The sequence below is a fragment of the Syngnathus typhle genome, linkage group LG19 (assembly GCF_033458585.1).
Source record: "Syngnathus typhle isolate RoL2023-S1 ecotype Sweden linkage group LG19, RoL_Styp_1.0, whole genome shotgun sequence".
Lineage (NCBI taxonomy): Eukaryota > Metazoa > Chordata > Actinopteri > Syngnathiformes > Syngnathidae > Syngnathus > Syngnathus typhle.
Window position 1 is genome coordinate 1,446,429 of NC_083756.1, and position 27,495 is coordinate 1,473,923.

General features: G+C 44.6%; 1 protein-coding gene across 2 annotated transcripts; it reads left to right on the forward strand.

The window, feature by feature from the left end:
* The first annotated feature begins 3,589 nt into the window (after positions 1-3,589).
* On the forward strand, positions 3,590-15,559 carry csrnp1b (cysteine-serine-rich nuclear protein 1b). Of its 2 annotated transcripts, XM_061265779.1 has the most exons (5): positions 3,595-4,047; positions 10,659-10,857; positions 11,884-12,143; positions 12,217-12,513; positions 12,605-15,559. In XM_061265779.1, the coding sequence occupies exons 2-5, from the start codon at positions 10,677-10,679 to the stop codon at positions 13,523-13,525; spliced, it is 1,659 nt and encodes a 552-aa protein (XP_061121763.1). In that variant the 5' UTR covers positions 3,595-4,047; positions 10,659-10,676; the 3' UTR covers positions 13,526-15,559. The 2 variants fall into 2 exon arrangements, with proteins under 2 accessions (XP_061121764.1, XP_061121763.1); XM_061265780.1 differs by lacking the exon at positions 10,659-10,857 and having other exon boundaries at positions 3,590-4,047.
* The last annotated feature ends 11,936 nt before the right edge of the window (positions 15,560-27,495 follow it).

The following is a 27,495-nucleotide window of genomic DNA, read 5'->3' on the forward strand; positions in this document are numbered from 1 at the left end:
GGAAGAGGCTCAACAAACTGGTTAAGAGGGCCAGCTCTGTGGTGGGCTGCCCTCTTGACACTGTTGAGGAGGTGGGCGAGAGGAGGGTGCTAGCCAGGCTAGCATCCATCAGGAACAACCCCTCTCACCCACTGCATCTGACCTTGGAGAACTTGAGCAGCTCCTTCAGTCAGACACTCAGACTCCCCCCGTGTAAGAAGGAACGCTACCGCAGCTCCTTCATCCCACCGCAATCAGGCTGTACAATGACAACCTGTAAACACATTCTTCTGTGCAATACCTTTCCCCGTAACGTGCAATTCTTAACCCCAATGTGCAATTTAAGCCCAATGTGCAATATCCTCTGCCACACATTGCATAGATCTATTTCACTTCTATAACCCGTACACTATTTCTTTTTGTTATTAGCATTACTAAACTTCATACACTTCATACACTTTACGACACTTTACCACTATTTTATCTTCTTTTTGTAAATATTCATAGCTTATATTTTTAAGCTACAGTTTTACTACAATTGCTGTTATTTTTCCATATTTTTCTTTTTATATTGTATTCTATTTTTTATGCCTACGGTCCAGAAGTCTCTTTTTGCACCTTTATCCCCCAACTTGTACCTTCCTGTAAATTGAGCTGTTGTTACATGCAGTTTCTCACACGTGAGATTAATAAAGTTCCTCTTATCTTATATTCAAAACGTGAAAAATAGAGAGAAAAAAATCAAATAAAGTAATTAACACTTTAAAGCGCCATATCCTCTGGACATGTCCTCTGTCACCAGGATGACATAAAAGACGAGAAATTTGATCGATGGATTTAATGATTTGGAGTGACACAAATGGTTTGATTTTATTGTTGTTTATGTGATAGTTATTTAAAATATACCGTTTTTTTCCGTGTATAATGCGCCCCCATGTATAATACGCACCCTAAAAATGGCATGTTGATGCTGGAAAAAACCCTGTACCCATGTATAATACGCACCCAATGTTTTAAAAAAAAAATATATATATATATATATATATATATATTTTTTTTTTTTTTTTTTTTTTTTTTAAATTTTAAGTCCCAATGATTGTCAAACAGGCAGGGAGGCAATGGGTCCCATTTTTATAGTCTTTGGTATGGTCTTAACTAGGCTGGATGTAATTTTTTTTGTTGGCGTTGATTTCTCCGACTGCCCGTAAAGGCACCACCGCGCTCCGTGCGCACATGTGAAAAAGGCGTGTGGACGTGAAAAAGGCGGCTCTGTATGGGAGAGACGTTGAAGAGGAATAAAAACACCCTTGGAAACCAAAACTTGCCCCTCATCGTGACTCGGAGCCGCAACAAATGTTTCGGATTTGTGTAGGGTACATTGTGACAGCAAACAAGCAGGTGATCGAGCAAGCGTCTGATACGAGAGCATTGCGGTCGTATGGAGCGTGTTTGAAGTGAACAGCAGAGACGAAAGGAACAAGGCAAAGTGTTGTGAAATAAAATATTACCTGTAATACGCATTTTGTTATTTGCTGATTGAAACTGCTAATTAAACTGTGAATTGAAACTAATAGGAAGAAAACAACTCTCGCTCTTTATATAGCTGACGTGTCTTGCGCATCCGTTCTGCGCATCGGTTCCATAGTGCGCATGCGCAGTCATACTGCCTCCGTATGACGTCCGGTCCGCGATGGAGATTAATAAACAAACAATATTTGACAATAACACACCATCAAGGATTGCACCATCGCATCAAACGATGTGTCGTCAATTATGAATTTTACTGAGTAAGTGTGTTGGGCAGGATGGCTGAATGCGATGCGCGATTGACAACAAACAAGAAGAAAGGTGATTTCAAGTTTTATTTCGAGGGTGATTTGTCATGTCTCGTCCCCAGTTTTGCTATGTGTCTAGGTTGCCATAGTTTCTGTTCGCGTCGCCCCTCTCTTCCTGTGTCACCTCAATTAATGTAACGTGTTTTGTATTTAAGTCCTATCTGCCCCTCGCTCACCGTCGGATGATGTCATGATGTCTGTTTGGTTTCTGTTCCTGTCTTTGGTAATGTCACCCTGTCTTTTTGTTCCACGTCTTTGTCGGTCAGTCCTGTTGTTGGTTTTGTTGTACCATGACTTTCTTAAAAAGAAAATAAAAAAATATATATATTTTTTTTGTACCCATGTATAATGCGCACCCCAGATTTTAGGACAATAAATTAGTTACATTTTGCGCATTATACAAGGAAAAAAACTGTAGTTTATATATCGTTGTATGGGCCTGTGGAATAATTTCAACTGCGGTGCGGCACACGGCATTGTTGACAAAGGACGATCGATGGATTTAATGAATTGGAGTGACACAGATGGTTTTATAAACGTGTTATTTATGTGATAGTTTTTTTTAAATAACTGAATGTTACGTCAGGCCCGTTCTCAGCTCCTCGTTTGTGTTTGTCACGTTAGCATACCGTATCGTTTAGCCTGTTGTTGCTCGTTCATGTCTGTTCTTGGTGTTGGATTTTGTCGTATAAATTGCCCCCCAAAATGCGACTTATACTCCGGAGCGATTTATATATGGGGTTTTTTTTTCACATTTTTGGGCATTTTATGGTTGGTGCGACTTATACTCCGGAGCGACTAATAGTCCGAAAATTACGGTATGTTTGATGCTTTTAGTTGCAAAATCTCATCATGGTCTTATTCATTTGAAAAAAAAAAATCCAATCAACAGAAGCACTCTCATTCTTCTTCATACCAAAGTAGCTGACTGTCGGTGTATTTGTTACAGTAGAAAGGAGTTGAGTCACACGTTATTGCAAAACACCTTACGTCACTTTTCACAAGTGACGTAACTCAACACTTCCAGCATTGCACCGAAATCAAGTCCGGAACAGAACAAAAAAAAATATTGTTCAACAGTTAAGTGCTCAGAAGAAAGTAGTTGTTTTAATGATGGACAAAAGTTGTAATTGTAAGAGGAAAAAAATCATGACAAATTTCATCATCATACAATAGTGTAATTATTATTATTATTTTTTTTAGAAAACTGGTAATCATTCAACAATTCAGTTTTTCCAAGCAAAAAGTTGCGATTGGAGAAGTCATATTCTTTTGGTAAAAACTTTTTGAGAAAAACGTTTGAGACAGTTTAATTTTTTTCGTAAAAAGAAATAAAATATATTTCGAGAAATATAGTAAGAAACGTAAATAAGTCATATTTTTTAACAAGAAAAGTTGTAATTGCACAACAAAGTGCTATTGTTTCCAAGAAAACAGTTTGTACAAGTGACATTTTTCAGAACTAGCTGTATTTTGTTTATGTTGTAATATTGCAGTAGTCGTATGTTTTAAAAAGATTACATAGTGATACTCTTCACTTTTTTTTAAAAAAATTGGCGTACTTTTTAATAAGTTAAGATTTTAGTGTATCCCCTTTTTTTTTAGTTTTCCACCTCACTCAATGATGTCAAGCCTTCTGTTCCCCCCTTCAAGCCGCTACGCGTAACACAGTCACGCAGCAGGAGGAAGAGAAAAGGCGGAGGCAGGAAGCGGCGTGGGCCGCCTCCTCTGCTGTGTGTCACGGCCTGCGTCACAGCCACACGCCGGGAGGAGTTTTCCACTGACAGAGAGAGAGAGAGAGAGAGAGAGAGAGAGAGAGAGAGAGAGAGAGAGAGAGAGAGAGAGAGAGAGAGAGAGAGAGAGAGAGAGAGAGAGAGAGAGAGAGACAGCGAGAGAGAGAGAGAGACAGCGAGAGACAGAGAGAGCGAGAGAGAGAGAGAGCGAGAGAGAGAGAGAGCGAGAGAGAGAGAGAGCGAGAGAGAGAGAGAGCGAGAGAGAGAGAGAGCGAGAGAGAGAGGGAACTCGTCGCCGCTATGCTCCAGAATAGGACGCGCTCGAGCCGCACCAAGGCAGACAATAGCCGCGGAACCGACAGGGTGAACATCTTCGTGTCTGTGGGGAGAATCGGACAGTCAACCATCCACGATCCGCTTTATGGTTTCTCACGTAGAATCCATTCGGATTAATCCCATCATTTGCCACTCATGCTAACCAGACAGTCAGACACTTGCTGGTGAGTAGTGCTTTCATTGTACTGGATGTAACGTGCGTGCTTTAACGTGCGCAAATATGTCACGTGTGGATTTTTTTTTCTTTTTGTTAGTCAGTAGGATAAAAGGGGTGAGTTTTTATTTTAACATCAGAGGTGCATCAAATCCAAACTCAATCCGTGAGATGATTGCATGTTTTAATAATCGGAGTACTATAAATTATGCGTTATTTTTGCCCACGCGCAAGGCACTAAAACTGACACCGGCGCTGTCACCTGCACACGACCCACGGCGGCCCCGCGTGATTCCTGCCATTTAAAAAAGGCATTTAAAAAACAAAACAAAAAAAACGTAGCTTTCCTCCTTTTCATTATTCCCCCACCTTCCATTATTCTGCTTTATTGGCACCATCGTTTGGTTTTATAGCCCCGTTTTATTTAACGTGAAATCCCACGCGCGTTTTGTTTTTTTAAATTGTGGATTCTGCCTTAGTTTGTAACCTCATTGTGTGTGCGTGTGTGTGTGTGCGTGGAGACTGGAGAGGACTTTTAAAAGCGTCTCTAGCGCGACCTCACCCGGATCATTTTTGGAAATCAGGCTTTCTGGAATGGCACACGCACATGCATACACACGGGAGGAGAGTGATCCTTTGTTTACTGACAGCTTCCATTCCTTGTGCTTTTACTCCCACCACGCACACACACACCCACGCACCCATGCACGCACACACACACACACTCCACTTTCTCCAGAATGCTCAGCAAGTAGCTCGTCCGGTCCAATATGGGCAATTTGTTGCATTGTGACAGTGCTTGCTGTGGTGTTCAAACTGTGGTCCCCTCACCACTGCTGGTCCCAGACAACATTCCAAAAGTGGTCCATGAGATAGTCAGTGAGTTTTTAGACAATTATATACAGCAGGTGTTGGCTCAGCTCATCGCGTTTGTCATTATATTGGGATTATTTAAGCAAGGTACACACATACGGATTGTTATTGATCCCAATTTTTAAAATGTGAAGCATAGCACAGACAAGTGTCTCTTAAACATTAAGCAGGTTGAGGAAAAAAGTCCTCTTAAACACCCCGCACCGCAGGATAATCGGTCAGAATAATCTTTTCGAGAAATCTGATAACAGGGCTTTTAACTACTTTAACCAAAAGGGGGCAGCAACGCGCACTCTGTGCGATTATCGGTATATCTGGACTTTGCTTTAAACTGCACTTGACTCACCCAACAGTGCCTCTGTATAGGTTGCACTACACGTTGTCTATTTATGTTTGATTGAACACTGTCACGAATTCCTGACAAAAGATGAATTCCGCCTGGCAACCATCTCGATGAGCACACGCTTGCGTTGAGTGATTACAGTAGCAGCGTTGGGTTCAAGCGAGGTTGCCTTGCTTCATTTCGTTCACGCAGGATGCCCCCCTCTCTTTTGTGCTTTGGAGACGGGAGGGGAGGGGAAGGGGGCCGGCTGAAAGGAATCTCCGCAGCACCCCCCCTTGCCCACCCACCCCCAACACAGCAACTTGCTTCCATCTGCTTCGTCCCATTTAGGCTCAACTTCTCCTCAAATCAATTTTTTACATGTAAATCTCAATTAATTTAGTTTGATTTGAAAAATGGAATTTCTCATGGTTTGACATTTGTCCTTCTGGGCAGTAGGTGGCACTACGGTGTCATTTCGACACATCAGCAAATCATCACCTGTGTCTTGAAATTTTGTATATCAAAAATACGACAGGTATCGGAACTTGGTATCGGTGAATTCTCCCACTGGTATCGGTTTGAAAAAATGTGGTAGATCCCTAATATTGAAGTTTGAAAGTTTGACTGGGTTGATAAATGATGAATCAGAACTGTCTCCCGACTTAAAGGCAGCATGTGAGCTGCATGTGCTGTTAATTCCCCAGTCAGGTGTGTCCCGCATGCGCCCTCGCCCGGTACCGCGTCGGACTTTCCGAGACCGGGGAAGAAGCAAAAAAAGCCCACATCTGTGTTCGATTGAGCTCCTTTACAGCGAGAGCGGCACGCTGCCAGAGATGGAATTCCTGCGGCTTTGGAGACATGACAGTATTTATTTGCTTTGCGCTGTGCTCCCTCCCTTTTCCCAGTACCTCTCCTTTTTGGAAAGCGGTGCCACGGGTCGAGGCAGGGGAACAGAATGTTTCTCTGACGGGCCTCGGTGGGAATGACAGCAGAGCAAAAACTTTGAAATTATATTGGTCACACTTCATTGTAGTAGCCCCGCCCTCCCCTTTACTATGGGGGGTGGGGGGGATGTCGGCTGTAAGTAATTTACACCATCCATAAGAATCGTTTGATTCTATCGCTGGGTAAGAAGAGTCTGAGGAATTTGGCCTCCCGTCATTTCGAAGAATTTGGCTGCCATCTTTCCTTGTGACGAAGTGAGAGGTGCGGTGCCCCGGGGCCTTGAGTCCCAACCTGCCTTGACATGTTTACACCCCCCCCCCCCATACACACACTCGGGCTCATCATTACTACATTTTATGAGCACTCCCTCACTCAGCTAGACAGTAAGACAGACAGACTGTGCCGGGTTGTCAGTCTGCCATGTAAATGCTCTCAACCGGCTAAGATTAGTGCCCCCCCCCAACACACACACACGCTTGCACACACTTTATCGCTATCAGCTACAAAAAGGCAGCACAAAGGGGGCAAAGTCAAACTGTCTTGTCAGTCCATCAGATCAATCGTGCTCCCGAATTAAACTTACACACGACGTAATTACTCTTCGGAGAGTTGCGGTGTATCGCTAACTTGCTTTAGCATTTTGTGATTGTCAGCCATGATAACAGAGGAAACAATTCTTAACACACGGCAGAATAATCCATCAGGATGATCATTTGGAGACTTCCGTAGGTGTTGTTAATTTCGAGCAGCCGTAGCGACAAAGCGCAGCTAATGTCATTGGGTGGGGCTGACATGGCGTGCCTCCCGATTGGATCTGCGTTGTGCCTTTTAGTGACAAATCTCCCCCGAGCTGGGAGATTTATCTTCCCCCGAGTGTGCGCATCCCTTTTTATCCCGCCACTGATGGAATGACAGCGATGCATAATTCAGCGCGGGGAGACGCCGGCATGCAACGCTGCCACTCCAGGCACTGATTATCTTCAGGAGAGCCCACCGTGTCCTGCCACACTTGATTTTTATTTATTTTTTCATTATAAATAATAATAGTTTTCTTATCATACTACAAATGAGCAATAGCAGCCTTGTTGTCTTCTTTTCTGGCAGATCCACATTGACCACAAACTAGGATTAACCTCTTGCCATTGTTTCTGCTCGTTGAACAGGATTAGCAAATCAATGTGTCAGGTAGGCTGCAGTCAAGAGACAATGACCCACTTCTGACACCACCACCACCCCTCCTCCTCTTCCTCCCCCTGTCTCCCTTCTGGCTCACTGCAGCTTTTAATTAAAAAGACTTTGCTTAGCCGGCGCTCTGCTCTCCCTGGAGGACACCTCAAAGCATTGTTTTCTTTTTTGCCATTTTAGTTTGTTTTTCTCGATTAGGCACAAGCTCGTATCGTGTGGTTAGCTTTTTTTGGTATCGAGGTGGTCTTTGTTTGTCGCAAGGTGATTCATTTAGAATGGGAAGCCCCCCGCATGGCTTGTCAGCCTCCCGCCCTTGACTATCTACTTTAGCATTGTCAGAGGGTCAACTGCCCTTTTTTGTTTCCCCCTTTTCCGTCTTGATGCACTGTGGACTAATGGTTAGTGCGCCTTTCTCTCAAAGTTCTGGGTTTGAATCCCGGGCTTGCATGTTCTTCTCATAATCATGTCAGGTTCATTGAAACGGCAGAATTGTGCGTAGGCGTGAATCTAAATGCCCGTGGATGCTCCCCAGCGTGGTGCCCCTACCCGCCAGGTGCAACACTGACACTTGCATAACACGCCCTGATAAGACACAGGCGGCATGCAGGTCACACTCTTTTTGGAACTCACGGGGAGAATCTGGTTTAGCCGCCCGCTTACGCCAAGGTCGCTCGCAATCTGCCAGCCTCCCGACAGGCCTCTCGACAGGCCTCTCGTCAGGCCCGGCTTGGCATTGGCTTTGTCTTAATAGCCGCCGCGCTGGAGAACCGACATTTAACGTGCCACACGAATGCTTACCCTGCAATTATCCCCTGAAAATCACTTTGCTTTTAAACAATAAGCAAAATTACAAGTATGTCCCCCATCAAAAAATAACAAAAATGTTCGCTAAAACGCCATTTGAAAATCAGCTGTAAGTGATTAAGATGCCACTCCGAAGACATCGTCAAACGGCGGCTTTATGGACCGTCATAAAAACAACTGCCTTCCTCTACCCTCACTTCCCGTCGTGGTCAACCTATCACATTCCAGTCTTTCGTTTACACCACATACCGACAACAAATCATCCTTCATCTATATACTGTAAAATTCCATGGACCCCAAGTGCAAGGCTAGATAATTGACTTTTCAGAAATAGGGAAATATCATTTAGGCAGAATTGCAGACCTTTCGCAATACCCTTGCCCCCAACCCCCGAAGGAAAAAAAAATTCTAGCTCCGCCACTGCACATATGTGCACTGCTTAAATGTTCCTATTCACATTGAGACTAAAATTTGCTCAAATGTAGTCAACATGCACATTTGGACATCAATAATAGCGGTATTTAAAGAAATGTATTTAAAAAGTAAAAAAATTGCCTTCCCTCATCAAGAGCTCTTTTTGTGCATGTTTTTTTTTTTGTTTGTTTGTTTTTTTACCCGCCTGGGTATGTGCATGTGTGCGCTTCTCAAAGGACTAATTGTTTTTATCGCTGTGGCAGCAGTCCCTATCACGGGAGCGCTGAACGCACGCTCGCTCGCACGCACGGCGGGCAGGCTGGCGCAACGCAACATCTTCCAAGAGGAAGCGGACGTCTTTGTCTGCGAAGATGTCACGAGAATACTCGATGGGGAAGGCCAAACTCGGGTGGCATTTCTTCTAATCGATGCTTTTTGATAGCATGTTTTTGAAGGTGTGAAGGGGTTGGCTCGTTGTTGACTTATGCAAATAAGGGATGATTGATTACTTCCTGTGGCTGACTGGCTGCAGGCAGTAGTGATGTGCATTCCAGTTCATCTAGGTGAACTGAATCTGTAGAATCAGATTCACTCAAAAGATTCGTTCAAACGAATCGTTCGACAAATCGTTCTCCCCCACACACACACTGATCCGGTTTTTTTCTACACAACATTCCGTGGAAAACAACCCATACACATCAAACAATACAACTACTCCCCCCCCCCCCAATTATTATTATTATTATTATTATTATTGTTATTATTATTATTATTATTATTATATAATTGGCTCGGGTAATTAACACATTTCTTTCTATAATACAACACCTACACACTGATCCGTTGGCAACAGTCACCCGGTCGTGAACGGAAAGTTGCGTCACTGACTCGTTCGTGAACGGGAAATTACGTCACTGATTCGTAAAGTCCCGCCTCCATCTATCACTCGCTGCTGATTGGTCGTTCGCGAAGATTAACGAATGAGTGACAGACAGCTTTGCCGCTATGCCATTATAACAACCTAAAAGACATTTACATATTGTCATATATAGCAGTTAACTAAATGTCTGATTTTTGTTTTGATTGGCGAATATAAAACCAAGGAATAAAACACCAGACAAGTTATAACATAAATGTTTATTAAAATAATAATAATAATAATAAAAGTACATCTCAAACCAGCAAACTAATGTGAAACTGCAGTCGATATATTGGATAACAATATTTCGGCATATAGATGCATACACGTTATTTAAAACCTATTATAAGTAAATCGTAAATCTACATTCTGGCTTACATAGTTCACGTTAGGAGACGCAACACGTTCACTGACGGAAAGGCAGTTCACCCAATGACTCGTTCGCGAACAGGAAAGTCAGGATTCGTTCCCTCACTGATCCGTTCTCGCGATGAACTGGAAATGCGAATCACTCACTCACTGATTCGTTCACTCACAGATTCGTCCGTTGGTGAACGGGAAATTCAATTCACGACGTTCGTGAACGGGAAGTTACGTAATTTTCTTTTTCCTTTTATTTTACGGCGAGGTGGCACCAGCTTCAATGGGCATTACCGACACCTACTGGTTGAAGTCATACGAACGGAAAACACTCTCGTTCACTGAAAAGATTCGTTCCTTTGAACGAATCGTTCACTCACGAGCCAACACTAGCAGGCAGCATTCGTGCGTGCACTCACATGGGCAAAGCACGGGGCGACCACAGCGTATTGAAATACGTGTTCGGAGCTGAAGCTTTTTTTTCCTGCAACGTGGCTGAATTGTCCTCTTTGTTGGTCAGGGGAGAAATGAGTGTGTAATTGTATCGGGTCTGACAATCGTTGCCATTATCATTAGCAACTTATGCCCCTTAGCATGCTAAAATGCAATGGGTAACTCCATAAATAGGCTAGCGGCAATTAGCATGGCTATTAGTCATTTAAAAGAAATATCTTTTAGCTTCAATACAGATAAATGAAACCTACTGAGAGGCATTTCTACTAATAGCTCAATTTTGTGGAAACATTTTGAAGCATGCAGCTTATACTTCTCCATTGACGCCATTTCGTGTCCACAGATCGTCCACGCAGGCGCCATGAGCGGGCTTCTCAAGAGAAAGTTTCAAGATGTGGGCGAGGACCTGTGCTACTCGTCGCCCTCGCCCTCCTCGCTCTCGTCCGCCTGCTCCGCCTGGGACTCGGAGGGCGAGAGCTGCTACTCAGACACCCTAGATTCCACCCCTAGCAACCCCGGCTCCCCGGCAACGCATTCCAACAGTGAGTCAAGTTGCTGACGGAAAATATGTTGTGTTTTTACGGCTCCGCTGAGGTTCTGATAATAAAAACCCACAGAACAGGGAGAGAGCTGAACGAATTTGATCCGCTGGCAGCTCATGAAACACTCAAATAGCTCTTAAAGCGGGCCAAAGGGCCCAATCCCTTCACGCTGCGACTCCTCCAGGACAACTGGTTGCAAGCCATTCGTTCTTTCGACGCTTGGCCATCCAAATAGGTTTTCGACGTGAAACCGGAGTGGCCAAAAAGCTCGGCGACGTCTGCTACAGGCGACTGTGGCAAATGAGGTTTCCTGGAAGAGCAGCGCTGGCCACTTGCCCGGCGGAGCGTGGGATGCGGAGGAGATGGTGTGCAAACACAAACCTGGGGGAGCAGATTGGTGTCGTTGCAAAGGAGGTGGAGAATATGGCAAAGGTGCTCATTAGTTCAGCTACTACAGCTGAGATTAAGGACCCTCTGGGGATTGCCTTTGCAAATGTTCCCACCCTGGGACCTTCTGTCCCACTCTGCCATTATATAACAATTAAATATATATAGCCACCACATGTGGACACATGCCACTTTCCGAGTGGGGAGGGGTTGTTAGAAGACGTGGAAACCGTCCAGTAGTTCTTCCATTGTGTGCACGTGTACCTTTGAGCTTTGTCCTGTTCTGGCACTGTTTCGTGGGAATCTCGTCGTCTTGCAGGGATTGCCTGACAACCCCCCTGCCTCTCCCTCAGTTGATTTATCATTGTGCACAACGCAACAAAGCCGAGCTGATAATTTTTCATGGTGGTGTCTCTTTTACGCGACGTAAATGCACTCCAATTCATGTTTTCGTGCTAATTGGGTGCCCGATAAGGCTCTATGAAAGAGCAGAGCAATGAATCAGAGGAGCGTCCTTTTTACTAGGCGCCTGTAAATTCCAATGCAAGGATATTCCAACCTCTAGTGGCACGCCGAAGCAGTGCATGCAAAACTAGAAAAGAGGAAACCAAATCCATTTCCTCTTCCTCCCCTCCGCAGTGACGTCCATCCTCAAGAAATCCAAGCGGGCGCGACGGAGCAATGTCACCTTTGACCAGGTGACGGTCTTCTTCTTCCCGCGGTGCCAGGGCTTCACCAGCGTACCCAGCCGAGGGGGGTGCACCCTGGGCATGACGCCCCGGCACAGCGCGCACCGCACGTACACGCTGACTGAGTTCGCCGCAGAGCAGCGGTTGCTGCGCCGGGAGAAACTGCTCAACCGGCTACGGGAGGAGAAGCTGGGGGCTCTTAAATTAAAGGTGAGCGAAGACACAGAAGCAAACTCAGATTTGAGGGTTTGGGTCTCCCTTTGACCAATCGTGTCTTCTGCAGTTGACCAAGAACGGAACGCAAGACAGCGAAGAGGCCGAGCGGCTGACGGTGGACGACATCCCCGAGCGGGATGAGGACGTGAGCAGCGCCAACCTGGAGGAGGGCTCGTTCCTCCAGCCATACCCATCCAAGCAGCGCTACGCTCTGCTGAAAGCCGCCGGCGTTAAGAAGGTCGACAAGGAGGAGAAGAGACAGCTGCACGAGCTGCGGATCTCCAGGGAGCGTTGCGGCTGCGATTGTCAAGGCTTCTGCGAGCCCGAAACTTGCGGCTGCAGCTTGGCTGGCATCAAGTGTCAGGTAAGAGAACCTTTGAGGAACATTCAGACTGTGGGCTTCTTTTGGACAAGTCACGTAGCAGCTAAGAAGTAATGGGTTCTTCCTCCGGCAGATGGACCATTCGTCGTTCCCGTGTGGCTGCACCAAGGACGGCTGCGGCAACACGCAAGGCCGCATTGAGTTCAACTCCACCCGGGTGCAGACGCACTACATCCACACCATCATGAAGCTGGAGCTGGAGAAGCGACTGGAGGAGCAGTCCGGAGGCGAGGAGGCAGCGGTAGCGACGACAGAAGCCATGGCCGCTCCCCCCGCTTGCTCCTTCCCCTTCGGCTCGGAGCTGGCGTCCGCCGGCGACAACAGCTGCAGCAGCGACATGACGGACTTGTCGGACTTGTCCGGCCACAGCAACGACTTCGAGGGTGGCGGGAGCCCGTGCGGGCGGCGCACTCCGCTGGATGTGGACGAGAAAGGCCTGAGCCGCATCCTCAGCTTCAACGAGGCCGGGAACTGGGACGCCGCCGAGAAGGACTCGTGTCCCCTGCAGGCGGCCACGACGACTGAGACCTTTGGCAGCTTCAGCATGGCGGACTTTGCCGACGACAACGCGGCACCGTTGGTCAATCGGACCGGGTCAGAACTTTTGGACGAGAACGCTAACCAGGGCAACGGACTCTTCAACTGCGGCGGTGTCCCTCACACTCCCTCGCCGACCGTGGACCGCTCGGCCAGCTACAACATGGACCTGAGCCTGTCCTCCGAGTCGGACCTGGAGTTCTTCGACGGCTTCCCTTGCCTCGGCCCCAGCTCGCTCTACAACTCGCTTAAGGAGTACGAGCACATGGACAACTTTTTCCACTTCCAGCTGCCGAGCTACCCGAGCATGCCAACGTCTGGCGATCCGGGCACCTGCCTCCTAGAGTCCCTCATCGGTCTCTCGGAGTCCGTCCCCGAGCCGCCTCCCGCCTTTACGGACAATCAGATGTTGGAGGAAGCCATCAAGTTGTCTGTAATGGAGTCCGTCAAAGTTTGACATACAAAAAGCTTGGGCTGTGCTGAACCAGAACATTGTAATGGTTCTAGAGCCATTTGGGTTCACCCCAAAGCCCAATTTCCAAAACTTAGTGTCAAATTTGGAGGAAGACGCTTGGTCGGACACGTCGGAATTTGGAGGATGCTGTGATCTCCTTCTTAGCCTAAAGTCCAAAGTCGCCTTTGGGCGCTGGCGTGAAGGCCCGCCAACACCAAAACACACTGAGAGAACTCATTACCAAACCCACGAACGGGAACCGGAAGGAGCTGTAACAACACAGCCGAATGTGCACCTCAGGGATTCTTTTGTTCTGGCTTTTCGGAGGCCATTGCTGCGACGGTTTTTGCCTTTCTCGGACCCCGTCAAATTATTTGCGTGGAATCACGAAGTTAGCGGACTCCCGAGAGGTTCGCATGGTACAAGAAAATGGAAAAAAAAAAAATCCCGCTCGATCAGCACTTTATCAATGGCATCGTTTTGGTCGCGTGGGGTTCAACTGTTGAATTATCGACTCTTGGCTTAAACGATTTCAAAGCTGTACTGTTGTTTTTTTTGCCTTTTATCATAAGTTATTTCCTGCAAGGATTCATATTTATTTTTCACTCGAGAAGCACTGTGCTTTCCTTTCTTTCACAACCGTCAAGTGCAATCGTCCTCATTCACATTTTTTTTTAAGGAATCCATATCGGAAAAAAAAGGCCATCAGAAAAATATTTAATATCTATTTGCTGATTAACTTATTATCTCAACGGTTATTTAATTCTTTGGGCAATAAAAATTGAGCCGTGGAAGCCGAGCAAGAAAACTGTCAAATCTCCCTTTAAAAAAAAAAATCTCTAAATTATGGCATTTATTGTATTTCTCCCTGTCATGTAACCATAGAGAGAGAAAATGACTAATATTTTGTAACTAATTTATGTAGATTGACAAAAAGAGAATTCTAATGAAACTGACAAATTGACTATTTTATTAAGCAGAAACATTTTCAATGGGGGGGTGGACAACCTTTATGGTATAGAAAACTATATTACATTTATGGTGTGAAATATTTTTCACGGGCAGTTTTCGACTATGTGCCACTCAAAACGGATCTAATTTGATTGTATTCTGAATTTATTCGGAAGTCTGTGACTCGGGTCACAACGTGTTTTATCCATTTGAAAACGGGGTTTGCCGGAAAAAAATTGCATATATTATACGATTTTTATCGTGCGCGCAGAACCCCCATTGCGAAGAAGTTGCCTCATTTTAACGGAGACGTTTTATGCAGAAGGACGCAGTCAGACATGTTTTCAGAAATTTCGCAGATGGCAAAATATATGCTCGGTTTAATGTCACAACGCGTTGTTAAGCGTGCCAGAGACTTATTTCTAGACAATTCTACAATATGTCACGTTTCAAATACTGTTCAACAGTGAGGAAGGCTTAATCTGACAGGGAGCGCTAGAGAGCCGTTGTACATATCTCACTTATGTTCTGCAGCTTTTTCGGGACCGCTCTTGAGCAGGCGGGGTGGGGAACCCGGGGCATACGCCAGGACATTTTGTGGCAGCGGCCCAACCGTGCATTATTTTTCCAAAAGCTTCCCCAGCCCTGTTTTCCAACGTAATGCATGTCGGTTCCCTGCTCGTTGAAAGCTGAAGTCTCAATGTATACTTTTTGAAAAGTGCAGCACATTGGAAGTGTATCTGCTTTTTGCCTTCTTTTTTGTATTAATTTAAAAATCCATCCATGCCAAGCGGAGTTGTACAAAAACATGAAGAAATGACAACAGTGAGTGTTTATTGACGTCATGTATTAATTAACCGTACTGACCCCCTCCCCTCCCTCTTTTTCCACTTCAAGGAACGTGTCTTACATTTTTTTGATATATCTTTTGGACCTTTTTTTTTCTCTATACATATTTCTGCTTCAACGCTCCCGCAGAGCAAAAAAAAAAGCTGCTTTATTTTTTACATGCTTTCACTTAAACCTGTCTTTTCATCCAAGCCATTTTGACAGCCTATCCCTCGATATAATAAAATGTTTTCTAAACTCTTGACTCCTGTCGTCAGTGTTTGTATAGTTCATTTTGTTCCCTGAGGGAGAAGTATTAAATAGAGTTTTCTTTTTAATTTGCAATAATTTTACGCTTGCGGTAATTTCAATTGAGTGGCAGGTAACGTTTTACCACAAACAGTTGCGGCTCATTGATTTTAACTTCAACTTTGGGCGCTGCTCGTTAGTAACTACATTATTGTCTTCCACTCCATTTCAAAATTGTTCCTGCAAGGTCCAAAACCTCCATGAATTTGTCCACCCTCAAGCCTAATTTCTTTGGATTTCGTCAGTAAATTTGACATTTGAGAATAGGCCGATGGTAACGGATATGCATCACCCTCTTGTGGCTGTGACGTACTACTACAATCCAAGTCCACAACGTAAAACCCCCACCACAGTTTTGCTTTAGCGACAGGTGCTTCTCAACCAGCAGGTAAACTGCGCATGCTCGAACTCGTTTACCTGCTCGAGTAGAAACACCTGTGGGGAAAACCAAATGATGGCACGGTTTTTACTTAATGGATCTGAATTTCCCCATATGCGTGAATTCCACGTTATTTGTTAGCATTTGATTTTCCGGACTCTATCCTTGGTTGGATAACTGTATTTATGTTACTGGCTATGTTTTATTTTTGATTTATTTGTTCAGTTTTTTTTTTTCATGTGTCAAACTCAAGGCCCGGGCCGGGGGCCAGATACGGCCTGCCACATCATTTTATGTGGCCCGCGAAGACAAATTGTGCATCAAATTCACGTGTCATTACTAGAATTGCAAATTTTCTTCACTTTTAATAATATCTATTTTTTTTTTTAAATATTTGACGAGATTTTACTCGTCTGATTGGAAAACTAGTTATTTATCAGTTTGTTTTGTAGCTTTTACTGTATATAATATGAGGTGCTCATACGTTTATTTGGGTTGACAGTCATAATGGCCCTCCGAAAGAAGCTACGACTACAATGCGGCCCGCGAAAAAATGAGCTTGACACCCCTGACCTAAAGGGACTTTCCTGTGGATCCTGCTGCCCCGAATGTCAGCTATCGGTGAGACAATTTAATTATTAACGGAGGTCATTTACATGTACAGTGCCTTGCGAAAGTATTCGGCCCCCTTGAACCTTTCAACATTTCGCGACATTTCAGGCTTCAAACATAAAGATATAAAAGTTTAATTTTTTGTCAAGAATCAACAAGTGGGACACAATCGTGAAGTAGAACAAAATTGATTGGATAATTTAAACTTTTTTAACAAATAGAAAACTGAAAAGTGGGGCGTGCAATATTATTCGGCCCCCTTGCGCTAATACTTTGTAGCGCCACCTTTTGCTGCAATTACAGCTGCAAGTCGCTTGGGGTATGTCTCTATCAGTTTTGCACATTGAGAGACTGGAATTCTTGTCCATTCTTCCTTGCAAAACAGCTCGAGCTCAGTGAGGTTGGACGGAGAGCGTCTGTGAACAGCAGTCTTCAGCTCTTTCCACAGATTCTCGATTGGATTCAGGTCTGGACTTTGACTTGGCCATTCTAACACCTGGATACGTCTATTTGTGAACCATTCCATTGTAGATTTGGCTTTATGTTTTGGATCATTGTCCTGTTGGAAGATAAATCTCCGTCCCAGTCTCAGGTCTTTTGCAGACTCCAACAGGTTTTCTTCCAGAATGGTCCTGTATTTGGCTCCATCCATTTTCGCATCAATTTCAGCCATCTTCCCTGTCCCTGCTGAAGAAAAGCAGGCCCAAACCATGATGCTGCCACCACCATGTTTGACAGTGGGGATGGTGTGTTCAGGGTGATGAGCTGTGTTGCTTTTACGCCAAACATATTGTTTTGCATTGTGGCCAAAAAGTTCGATTTTGGTTTCATCTGACCAGAGCACCTTCTTCCACATGTTTGGTGTGTCTACCACAGGGGTGGGCAAACTTTTGGCCTCGCGGGCCGAACTGGGTTCTAAATTTGGACCGGAGGGCCGGACAAGGAGCAGATGGACGTAGGCGTTGTGTGAAGTCATATAAGCGACCTGTAAAGGTCATTGCATAAAAGATCTTGGCCTTTAGTAGGTAGTAAAGCATGGATATTCCAAACAATTGTTTTGAAAACAAATGCATTTATTAACAGCATTAAAAAAATAATAATAATTCACTAAAAAACTGCTATCAGTGATTCTCATAAAATACGACACTGTTATTATGAATAACAATCTCCATCACTTCAGTGCCTGCAGGTCAGATTAATGAAAGATGTTTATTTTATGAGATCACATCAAACGGCAAACATTCTGACCAAATATATCATCTTGAAGAATCGGTGAAAGCATACATCCAAATAAAGTAATCAAAACAGCAACACGGTGAGGGGTATCTGAAAATCAGAGCAGAGTTTTAACTCGCAAACACCTGGTAACAGAGGTGAGGAAACGGGAAACACCTCCTTAAAGTAAGCCTTAAGAACTTTACAGGTTAAGATTAGTCGCAAATAGGTGGTGCATCAATGTCCTTGAGCATCCTGCATTGTTTGAAAATGAGAATGGTCGCTAGTTTCAATCCCTGCTATGTGTACAAATCATATTCAAAATGCATTTTTTTACAATAAACTTTAGAGCCTCCCGTTCATTTTCAGTGGGAACAGTGTTGTTGGTCTCCCTTTTTTGCTAGTGCGTCATAGTCTGGAGTAAAATTTGTTGTGGCAATTCTTAGGCGAGATCCGAGGTGTTGGTCCGTTTACCTTGATCTGTGACGGGTTGATGTTGATGTGGCTGAACGTCACGTCGCGTACGTCGAGCCAAATTGTCCACTCTTTTTTAACATTCGGCACTCACTTCTTTTTTTCGGGCCACTCATTTTAATGGAAGGATTCCAGGGGAAGGTTTGTGGGTGGCTTTAGCGCAAAACTGCATCTGAAAGCTCAGCGCGCGAATTATAAGAATGCTGTCGTCAAAGCTCACGCTCTAAATTCGGGACTGATACGAATAGAGCGAGAGTGCGCCAAGTCCGTACTACTGAGTACGTACACGCACTTGTGAGTGTGCACCGAGCTTTCTGACACGGCTTCCGGTAGTAAATGCGCAGGCGAGCGCTTCGCCATCTACTGGGAAAACGCAGTCATTGCAGGCAGAATGACCAAAAAAAAAAAGTTTAATAATACAATTTGTTCAGGGTTGGCGGGCCGGATTAAACGGTCCCGTGGGCCGGATGTGGCCCGCGGGCCGTAGTTTGCCCACCGCTGGTCTACCAGGTGGCTTGTGGCAAACTTTAAACGAGACTTTTTATGGATATCTTTGAGAAATGGTTTTCTTCTTGCCACTCTTCCATAAAGGCCAGATTTGTGCAGTGCACGACTGATTGTTGTCCTATGGACAGACTCTCCCACCTCAGCTGTAGTTATCTGCAGTTCATCCAGAGTGATCATGGGCCTCTTGGCTGCATCTCTGATCAGTCTTCTCCTTGTTTGAGATGAAAGTTTGGAGGGACGGCCGGGTCTTGGTAGATTTGCAGTGGTCTGATACTCCTTCCATTTCAATATAATTGCTTGCACAGTGCTCCTTGAGATGTTTAAAGCTTGATGGTTTTCTCTGCGCTTTAAACAGAACCCTGAGACTATCAAAGAGCAGGTGCATTTATACGGAGACTTGATTACACACAGGTGCATTCTATTTATCATCATCAATCATTTAGGACAACATTGGATCATTCAAAGATCCTCACTGAACTTCTGGAGTGAGTTTGCTGCAATGAAAGTAAAGGGCCGAATAATATTGCACGCCCCACTTTTCAGTTTTTTATTTGTTAAAAAAGTTAAAATTATCCAATAAATTTTGTTCCACTTCACGATTGTGTCCCACTTGTTGTTGATTCTTTATGTTTGAAGCCTGAAATGTGGCGAAATGTTGAAAGGTTCAAGGGTCCCAATACTTTCGCAAGGCACTGTATTTGTGTCATGACCTCTCTAGCCGCTAACACATCAAACTAATTAAACACTTGGAAGCGATTTTAAAAATTTTAATGTAAAACGTTTGGACCACAAACTGAGCCAGGGAAGCGTTTATCTCCATCGTGGGTTCTCATATGTGATCCCTTTTTGAGTGGTTTTACTACACACGGAGCAAACAAAAGGTTTCTCTCCCGTGTGACGAGATGCATGCTTAACCTTTCGTAGGCTTTCCCACTGAAGGGTTTTTCTCCTGTGTGTATTCGTATGTGCTTGTGTGTGGACAACAATGTGCGCTTTGTTGTCCACTTAGTGGGTGCTGACGTAAACTCACTTCCAAATGTCATCTTCTTCGTGTTTACTGGCGGTTCGCAAAGTGAACTACGCATTACCGCCACCTATTGGTTTGTAAGGAGTACAGCTTTTGGTCACAAACCAGCGAAAATCATGGCTAATGAGGATTCGAATCTAACCTCAATTGTCAGCCTACCTGGAAGTAAATCGAAAGTGTTTACAAAATGCTAAAAAAAAATCTGTCAGCTATATTTTTTTTCACACCCAGAACGGGAGAATCTACAGCTTTACCGAAGAATACAAATTCCATTGTTATAATATTCATGTGACTTCTGTAAAACATTTCTTTTCCCTTATGTGTCTGCATATGTGCAGCTAAACTGCTGCGATGTGCATAGCTTCCGCCGCAAACCGGACAACTGAAGGGTTTTTCTCCTGTGTGTGTTCTTACGTGGTATTCGAGTTGTCCCCTTTGATAGAATGTTTTATTACAAATAAATAACCTAGCTTGTCCCATCCTACACAACGTCGTAAAACATTCCCTTGCTATGTTTTGACTGGAGGTCAAGGGCTTTCTCTTCTGTATCCAGTTCACTCTCCCCCCCCCCACCCTGTTTTTTTAAATAAAAAGGCTCTTGTGGGAGGCCGGAGTCAGACGTCATTCGATCATTGCTGTACGCACAGTGACAAATGGACTCTCCGCCCGCAGGTGCCCGAAAATACTTAATTGTCTCCCATGTGGTTCTTGCAAAATAAGTTGAAGTGACCACCACTCTGAACATTTTGGTGCCGAAACCCGGGACCCTCATACCTGCCATCTGGCTGACGGAGGAAGACGTGCTTAATTGTCGACGAGCCAGCGTCCATTAGGAGGACCTGGAAAAGAAAGTCCTGGGAAGAGAACTTCTTCGCTGGGCCAGCATCTTAAGTCTGCCTTCGTCTGACAGAGGTGGATTGACGGGACCCGGCAGTGCAACGAACCAGGGGTCAAGTAAGTTAATTGTGTTGTTGTGAAACGCGTAAAAGGTAGAGGTGCACGGAATATAGCTTGGGTTCGAGTCCCAGGGGAAGAAACAGGCTAAGAAAAGCAGAGCTTCTTTTTCGTTCATCGAAGAAGTGCGTAGATTCTTCTTTGTCTGTTTTTCCAAGCTGAAGGATCTGGCTTGGGTTAGAGTCCCAGTGGAAGGAACGTGCTAAGAAACACGGAGCTTCTTTTTTGTTAATCAAAGAAGAGTGTAGATCTCTCTCTGTACGTTTTCCCGGCCAAAGAACAGCTTGGGTTCTAGTCCCAGTGGAAGGAACGGGCTAAGAAAAAACAGCGCTTCTTTTTCTTAATTGAAGAAGGGCGTAGATTCTTTTTTTTGTCCGTTTTTTCAAGCTGTTTGGGAGAGTTTTACATCCATCCTGGATAGACCTGAAAATAAAAAAGCGCTGGAGTTTGTGTGATTGAGAATGACTGGTAGGATAAATTGACTAGATAGTAGGGGTGTAACGATTCATCGATACACATCAATTAATTGATATAATGCTCTACGATTTATTGGCATCGATGCTAAACGTAAACATCGATTTATATCGCCGTGTTTGACTTCGGACATTAGACGCGACTTTATTTTGAAATCTAGTTCATTGTTGCTTGCTTCCTCTTTCCGGGAGCAGTGCGCGGCGTTGTTGTGTTGTGAGCAGAGCAGGCACATGAAAGGGGAGTCGACAACTGGTACGCGGCTCCTGGGCTGGTGCTATGGCTAGTGTCCAAAAAGACGAGGAAATTTGCTCCCCTTTAGGCTTCAAGTCATTCGTTTGGAAGCACTTTGGATTCCAAAGAAAAGATGGCTCAACGGACAGGACACGTGCAGTTTGTAAATCCTGCCATGCGGTGATCAAATATTCAGGGAGGACAAATCTCACTGCACATTTAAAGAAAAAACACAACATCAAAGTTCAGTGTTAAAGTAAGCACTTTGTATACTACAATACTCTTGTAATTTCCTAAATAAAGAGTTTGCAGTACCTTGTTGATTTTGCGTATGAATTGTTATAAATCAGGATATTGTTCTATATTTTTTATTAAAAAATATATATATATCGATCGTAGAGCACTATATCGTGATATATCGTGAATGAATCGCAGCAGGCTTTAAGATATCGGCAAATATCGTATCGTAGTTCTTTGTATCGATATGATATCGTATCGTGACAAAACCCGCGATTTACACCCCTACTAGATAGCAGTTCTAGCATTGATCAACGGCAATAATACAGGCTAGTAATTGTTGAAAGGTCAATTTAAACCTGCATTGAGTTTACTGCATTTACTCAAAGAAAGAGTATACATTTTTGAAAAAATAAAAATTGTATAAACCTAAAATACCATGGGAAATAAAAACGGTAAATCCCTGACTCTTGACGGGGATGAGAAGTACATGGCGAGTAAATTTGTTAATTGTATGCAATACATGCCGAAGTACAAGAAAAAGTACGGAGTAGAAGGGAAGTTGGAAGTTGAAGTGTGGAAGATAGTGGTTGATGTTTTGGAGGGAAGTGTGGCTAGGAAGGGACTGAAAAAGAGGCTGTGCTCAACACTGTGCTGTCAATGACGCTACCCTTACCGCCCTGGACTCGCGGAAATGAATCTGTGATTGAACTCTTTTGGATTGATCCCAATGTATCTGTTGGAGGACAACAGATGCCACAAGTGGCCTAAACAAAAAGGCTTGGAATGGACTACACGTGTTTCATCCAAGACAACAAGACCCACGAATGCATTAACGACAACTGCTCTCCAGGAGGAAACTGGATGGGAGCTTTGGACATCACCGCTGTGTGCCAGGATGGGAGAGCCATTTCAAGGCGTAAGGGCTCTCCTGCCAACATGGCTGCACCATTGGACGGGACCTACTTCATTCGGAACGGATCGTGGCTTTATTTTCATTTTTTATTGATAGCATTCTGGTCGCCTAAGGTAGAGGGACCGTGTGAGACTTTTCCTGCGATTTAACATCGGCCAGCAGGTTTTTAGATCACACAATAAGTTTGAACTGGAGTATTGAAGAAAATCCTCGTCTTCACTGGAGATTGTTGCTATCATTGTTTGTTGTTTTTGTCATGTTTCACCCTACGCGTTCCCCAACCCGTCCGCTGTCATCTCTGTTTTTTATTGATCTTTTTTATTAGTGTTTTTATTATTTTTACTATTCTTCTTTATATTTTCTTGCTTGTGTTTGTGGATTGGGTTGACATAATCATATGATAAAACAGGAGGGATATGTCAGGGTTTTCCAAACTATCTTGATCGTATGATTATGTTGGAATGTTTGTAACCAGTAATAAATAACCTAGCTAGATTAGTTTTATGTTTATGTTGGTGCGTAACCAGTAATAAATAACCTAGCTTGTCCCATCCTACACAACGTCGTAAAACATTCCCTTGCTATGTTTTGACTAGAGGTCAAGGGCTTTCTCTTCTGTATCCAGTCCACTCTCACCCCCCACCCTGTTTCTCTTAATGAAAAGGCTCTTGTGGGAGGCCGGAGTCAGACGTCATTCGATCATTGCTGTACGCACAGTGACGAATGGACTCTCCGCCTGCAGGTGCCCAAAAAGACTTAATTGTCTCCCATGTGGTTCTTGCAAAATAAGTTTTTTCTCCCGTGTGTTTAATCATGTGTGTTCTCAAGCTTTGCTTAAAAAAGAAACTTTTGCCGCACACGGAGCAACTAAAGGGTTTTTCTCCTGTGTGTGTTCTCATGTGTTTTACCATGCCGGCTTTTAGAGTGAAGGCTTTCGCGCAAACTGAGCAGCTAAATGTTTTTTCTCCTTTGTGTATCCTCATGTGCGCCACCATGTTTGGTTTTCGGGTAAACATTTTACCACAAATGGAGCAGCTGAAATTATTTTTACCCAATTTCTGATTTGTCTCCTTTTCAGAAGTTCCAGACTGTTTGTCTTCACTCTCATAGTCTTCGTCACTCTTTAAAGGTTCTTCCATGTCGTCGCTTTCTGACAGCGGCGCTAAGCACCTGGTGGTGGTAACCGTTTAGGTGCTTAATATTCATTATCTTCACTCTTTACAGAGATGATGTCAAGTGGCAACTTGCTGACATTAAACTCCTCTTCTTCCTCTTTAACGTAGGCGAGGTCTGGATGATCCTCTTCGCTTTTGAAGTGGGAGGGGTATGTCACTTCCTCTTCCTCTTTAACATGGTGGAACTTTGGAATTTCTTGATGGCTAATAGGCTGCTGGACATCTGCAGGATATGAACAACACAAATACAGTTTGGATCGCAGAAACCTAACAGGTAATACAATTGTGGATTTGTGTACATGTTAAGTTTCCTTCTTGCAATACGTTGTCTCAGCATTTCAACTGTTTGTCATCACCTCCACAGTCTTTGTTGCTCCTCCAAGATGTTTCCATATCGTTCCTATCTGACAGTGGAGAAGTTGGCTGGTGGTGGTCCTCCACAGTGTTTTTCACTTGGACTGTGAAAGCTTCGACCACTGGAGTAGTTCGTTTTGAATCTTCATGGAGACAGCAGTTGGCTGAGATCGACGCTGGTGCTCCCCCAATGGAGCTGAGAGCTTAAGTCCAGATTCGAAGATTCCCTCCAAAAGTCTCCCAATTTTAAGAAGAGGTTGTTGTAGAAAGTTCAATGACAACAACACTGGACGCTCGCTTTGAAGCGGTGGATGCTAAGCTAACGGCAGCCTTCATCTTTTGTCAAATTGGCTTGAACGCCAGCTGGGTTTCAAAATGTACACCGCCGCCTACTGGTTAAGAGTGATTACTGCTGGGCGTACAGTCTCGGTTTCATTCTAAAATATTTAACCGTGCTCTACTCATTTTAATCTGTGAAACAATTTACACTAAAAAATATTGAGTAAATTTGAAAGATATGAAATAATTTATATTTACATCATGAACTAAGCAGAGGCGTAGCCAGGAATTTTTCCAGTAGGGGCGCGCGCCCACAGGAAAAAAAATCGAACATCACCCACGCTGTTCGCTGATCGCTAAAACAACATCCGGGTCCGGGAGGCAAACCGTGAATGGATAACATCGCGCACATAGAATAGCGCAAGCACATTCGCGCAAGACCGAAAGAAAAAAACGGCATGAAAATGAAGAATCGAAAAAGCTTGATTTATTTCAACCGGGGCGCAGGGAGTCCTAACCGGGGCGCCGCCCCGGCTCGCCCCGGCTTGGCTACGCCTCTGGAACTAAGTAAATGTAATTGAAAAAATTAAGTAGATGCTCTTACATTGAGTACCATGAAATATAAAATTGAGTTGATTTACTTGAAAGTTTAAGTCAATGCAATAGTTAACCCAAGTTCAAACCACTAAAAAAAAATCATATAATATGATCATAATCATGGACATCACATGTCACATGTCGAAATAAATATGTTACATTTACTTAATTTTATCTACTACTACTACTATCTACTTTTTATTGTAGGAGTACTTTGGGTCAATATAGCAATTTTACACATGATTTTAATTCAACATTTATTTGGCTGATTTGACAATTGTCTTTGCAAATGACGTAAAAATATTAACGCTTTTAAAAACAGCTGAATTTAACTCTTAATAAGGGGTTTGTCAAAACTAGGTGAAATGCACCAAGAACAACGTAATAGCCTCCTCCTGAAATGGACTGTAAACAGTGATATTCCACTTTAAAGCATCAGAAAAGCTAACAACATTAAGACTATCTATACGTTAGATTTACCAATAAAAAATTCTCTGAACGGTAGCCAACAACTATATACTGAGTTAATTCTTGAGTCCCTGAAGCGTATCGCAAAGGTTTTGTTGGAATTAGTCCACAATTTGGGAAGCTCGCTATCCGCGCCACACGGCAAAAGCCAGAGCCAATCACCTGTTATCCAATTTTGTGCGACAATGCTCAAGAGCAGAAAGTCTCCATTCAGAAAAGGCAACGTTTAGGTTCTTTGATCAGCTTATATTCAGTTGCACATGCTGATGTGGGCCGAGTTTGATGAGTGATGAGTCTATGGGGGTGGGGCAAGTTCGCAGAAGGGTTTGATTCCATGGGAGTGGGTGCTGGTTCGGTGAGAGCTGGTTCCGTGGGGGTGGGTGCTGATTATGGGCGATTCGGTGTGTTTGACTTGGTGGGGGCTGTTGTTTTCCTTCCCGTCTTTCGGCCTTGGCAATCACCTTTGGCCAGGTTCTTGGCTGTCTTCCTCCTGGCCTTCTCCCTCTGGCACCTCTGCTGGTTCTATCTCCAAGTGACCTTCTAGCTCAGTGGCCTAGTGGTAGAGTGTCCGCCCTGAGACTGGAAGGTTGTGGGTTCAAACCCTGGCCGGGTCATACCAAAGACTATAAAAATGGGACCCATTGCCTCCCTGCTTGGCACTCAGCATTAAGGGTTGGAATTGGGGGGTTAAATCACCAAATGATTCTCGAGCGTGGCACCGCTGCTGCTCACTGCTCCCCTCTTCCCCAGGGGATGGATCAAAATCACACTGGGATGGGTTAAATGGAGAGGACAAATTTCACCACACCCAGATGTGTGTGTGACGATCATTGGGACTTTAACTTTAACTTAACTTTTAACTGTAAATATTTTCCTCTATTCTTGCACATCACTGTTATGCTTATGCCCGCATACAGACAAAGGGTGAAAGCATCCAGGCCGGTTCGCAAGCGGGTAAGAGTGTGGCCTGAGGGTGCCTCTGATGCGCTTCGAGACTGCTTTGGCACAACTGACTGGGAAATGTTTAAGCAGGCGGCCACTTGCAGCAATCGGACGGACATAGAGGAGTATACTGACTCTGTTTCCTCTTACATCACGAAGTGCATTGATGATGTGACCCACACAAAATTCATTGTCACTCGGGCTAACTGGAAGCCATGGCTGACAGGGGCTGTCCTCAGGCTGCTGAGGGCCAGGGACAAAGCCTTCAGAGCTGGGGATGAGGCTGGCTTGAGAACAGCGAGGGCCGACCTGTCCCGGGGCATCAAGGAAGCAAAAAAGGCATTCTCTTGTAAAATTACCGCCCAATTCAAGGACAGCAGGGACGCACGGAGCTTATGGCAGGGCATTCAGACCATCACGGACTACAGTCCCGCGCCACAGAGCTGTGAGGGCAACATACGTCTGCTCAACGATCTGAACCGCTTCTTTGCTCGCTTCGACGCTCAGAACAGCACTTGCCTGCTGAAGTCCCCTCCCCCTCCACACGAGCAGCCCCTGTGCCTCTATGTCGATAGCGTGAGGAGGACGCTTGCCGCTATCAACGCCCGTAAGGCGGCGGGCCCTGACAACATCCCAGGTCCACCGCTGAAGGACTGTGCTGGGGAGCTGATGGGTCTCTTCTCGGACATCTTTAACATTTCCCTGCAGCAGGCCATCGTCCCATCATGTTTCAAGGCTCCCACCATCGTACCTGTGCCGAAGAAACCTGCTCCGTCCTGCTTCAATGACCCGTGGCACTGACACCCATCATCATGAAATGCTTTGAACGGCTTGTCATGGGGCACATCAGATCCACTCTCCCCCCCCCACAATAGACCCCTTCCAGTTTGCGTACCGAGCCAAACGGTCTTCTGAGGATGCCATCTGCTCTGCCCTCCACTGAGCCTTCACCCACCTGGAGAAAAGAGACTCGTATGTGAGATTGCTGTTTGTGTACCTCAGTTCTGCATTCAACATCGTTGTACGACAGCGACTCATCTGCAA

Excerpts from the sequence above, each read along its gene's own strand:
- csrnp1b (XM_061265779.1), top strand. The coding sequence starts at position 10,677 with ATGAGCGGGCTTCTCAAGAGAAAGTTTCAAGATGTGGGCGAGGACCTG. Across the intron at positions 12,144-12,216 it reads TGGGGGCTCTTAAATTAAAG|TTGACCAAGAACGGAACGCA; the intron begins GTGAGCGAAGAC and ends TGTCTTCTGCAG. Across the intron at positions 12,514-12,604 it reads TGGCTGGCATCAAGTGTCAG|ATGGACCATTCGTCGTTCCC; the intron begins GTAAGAGAACCT and ends TTCCTCCGGCAG.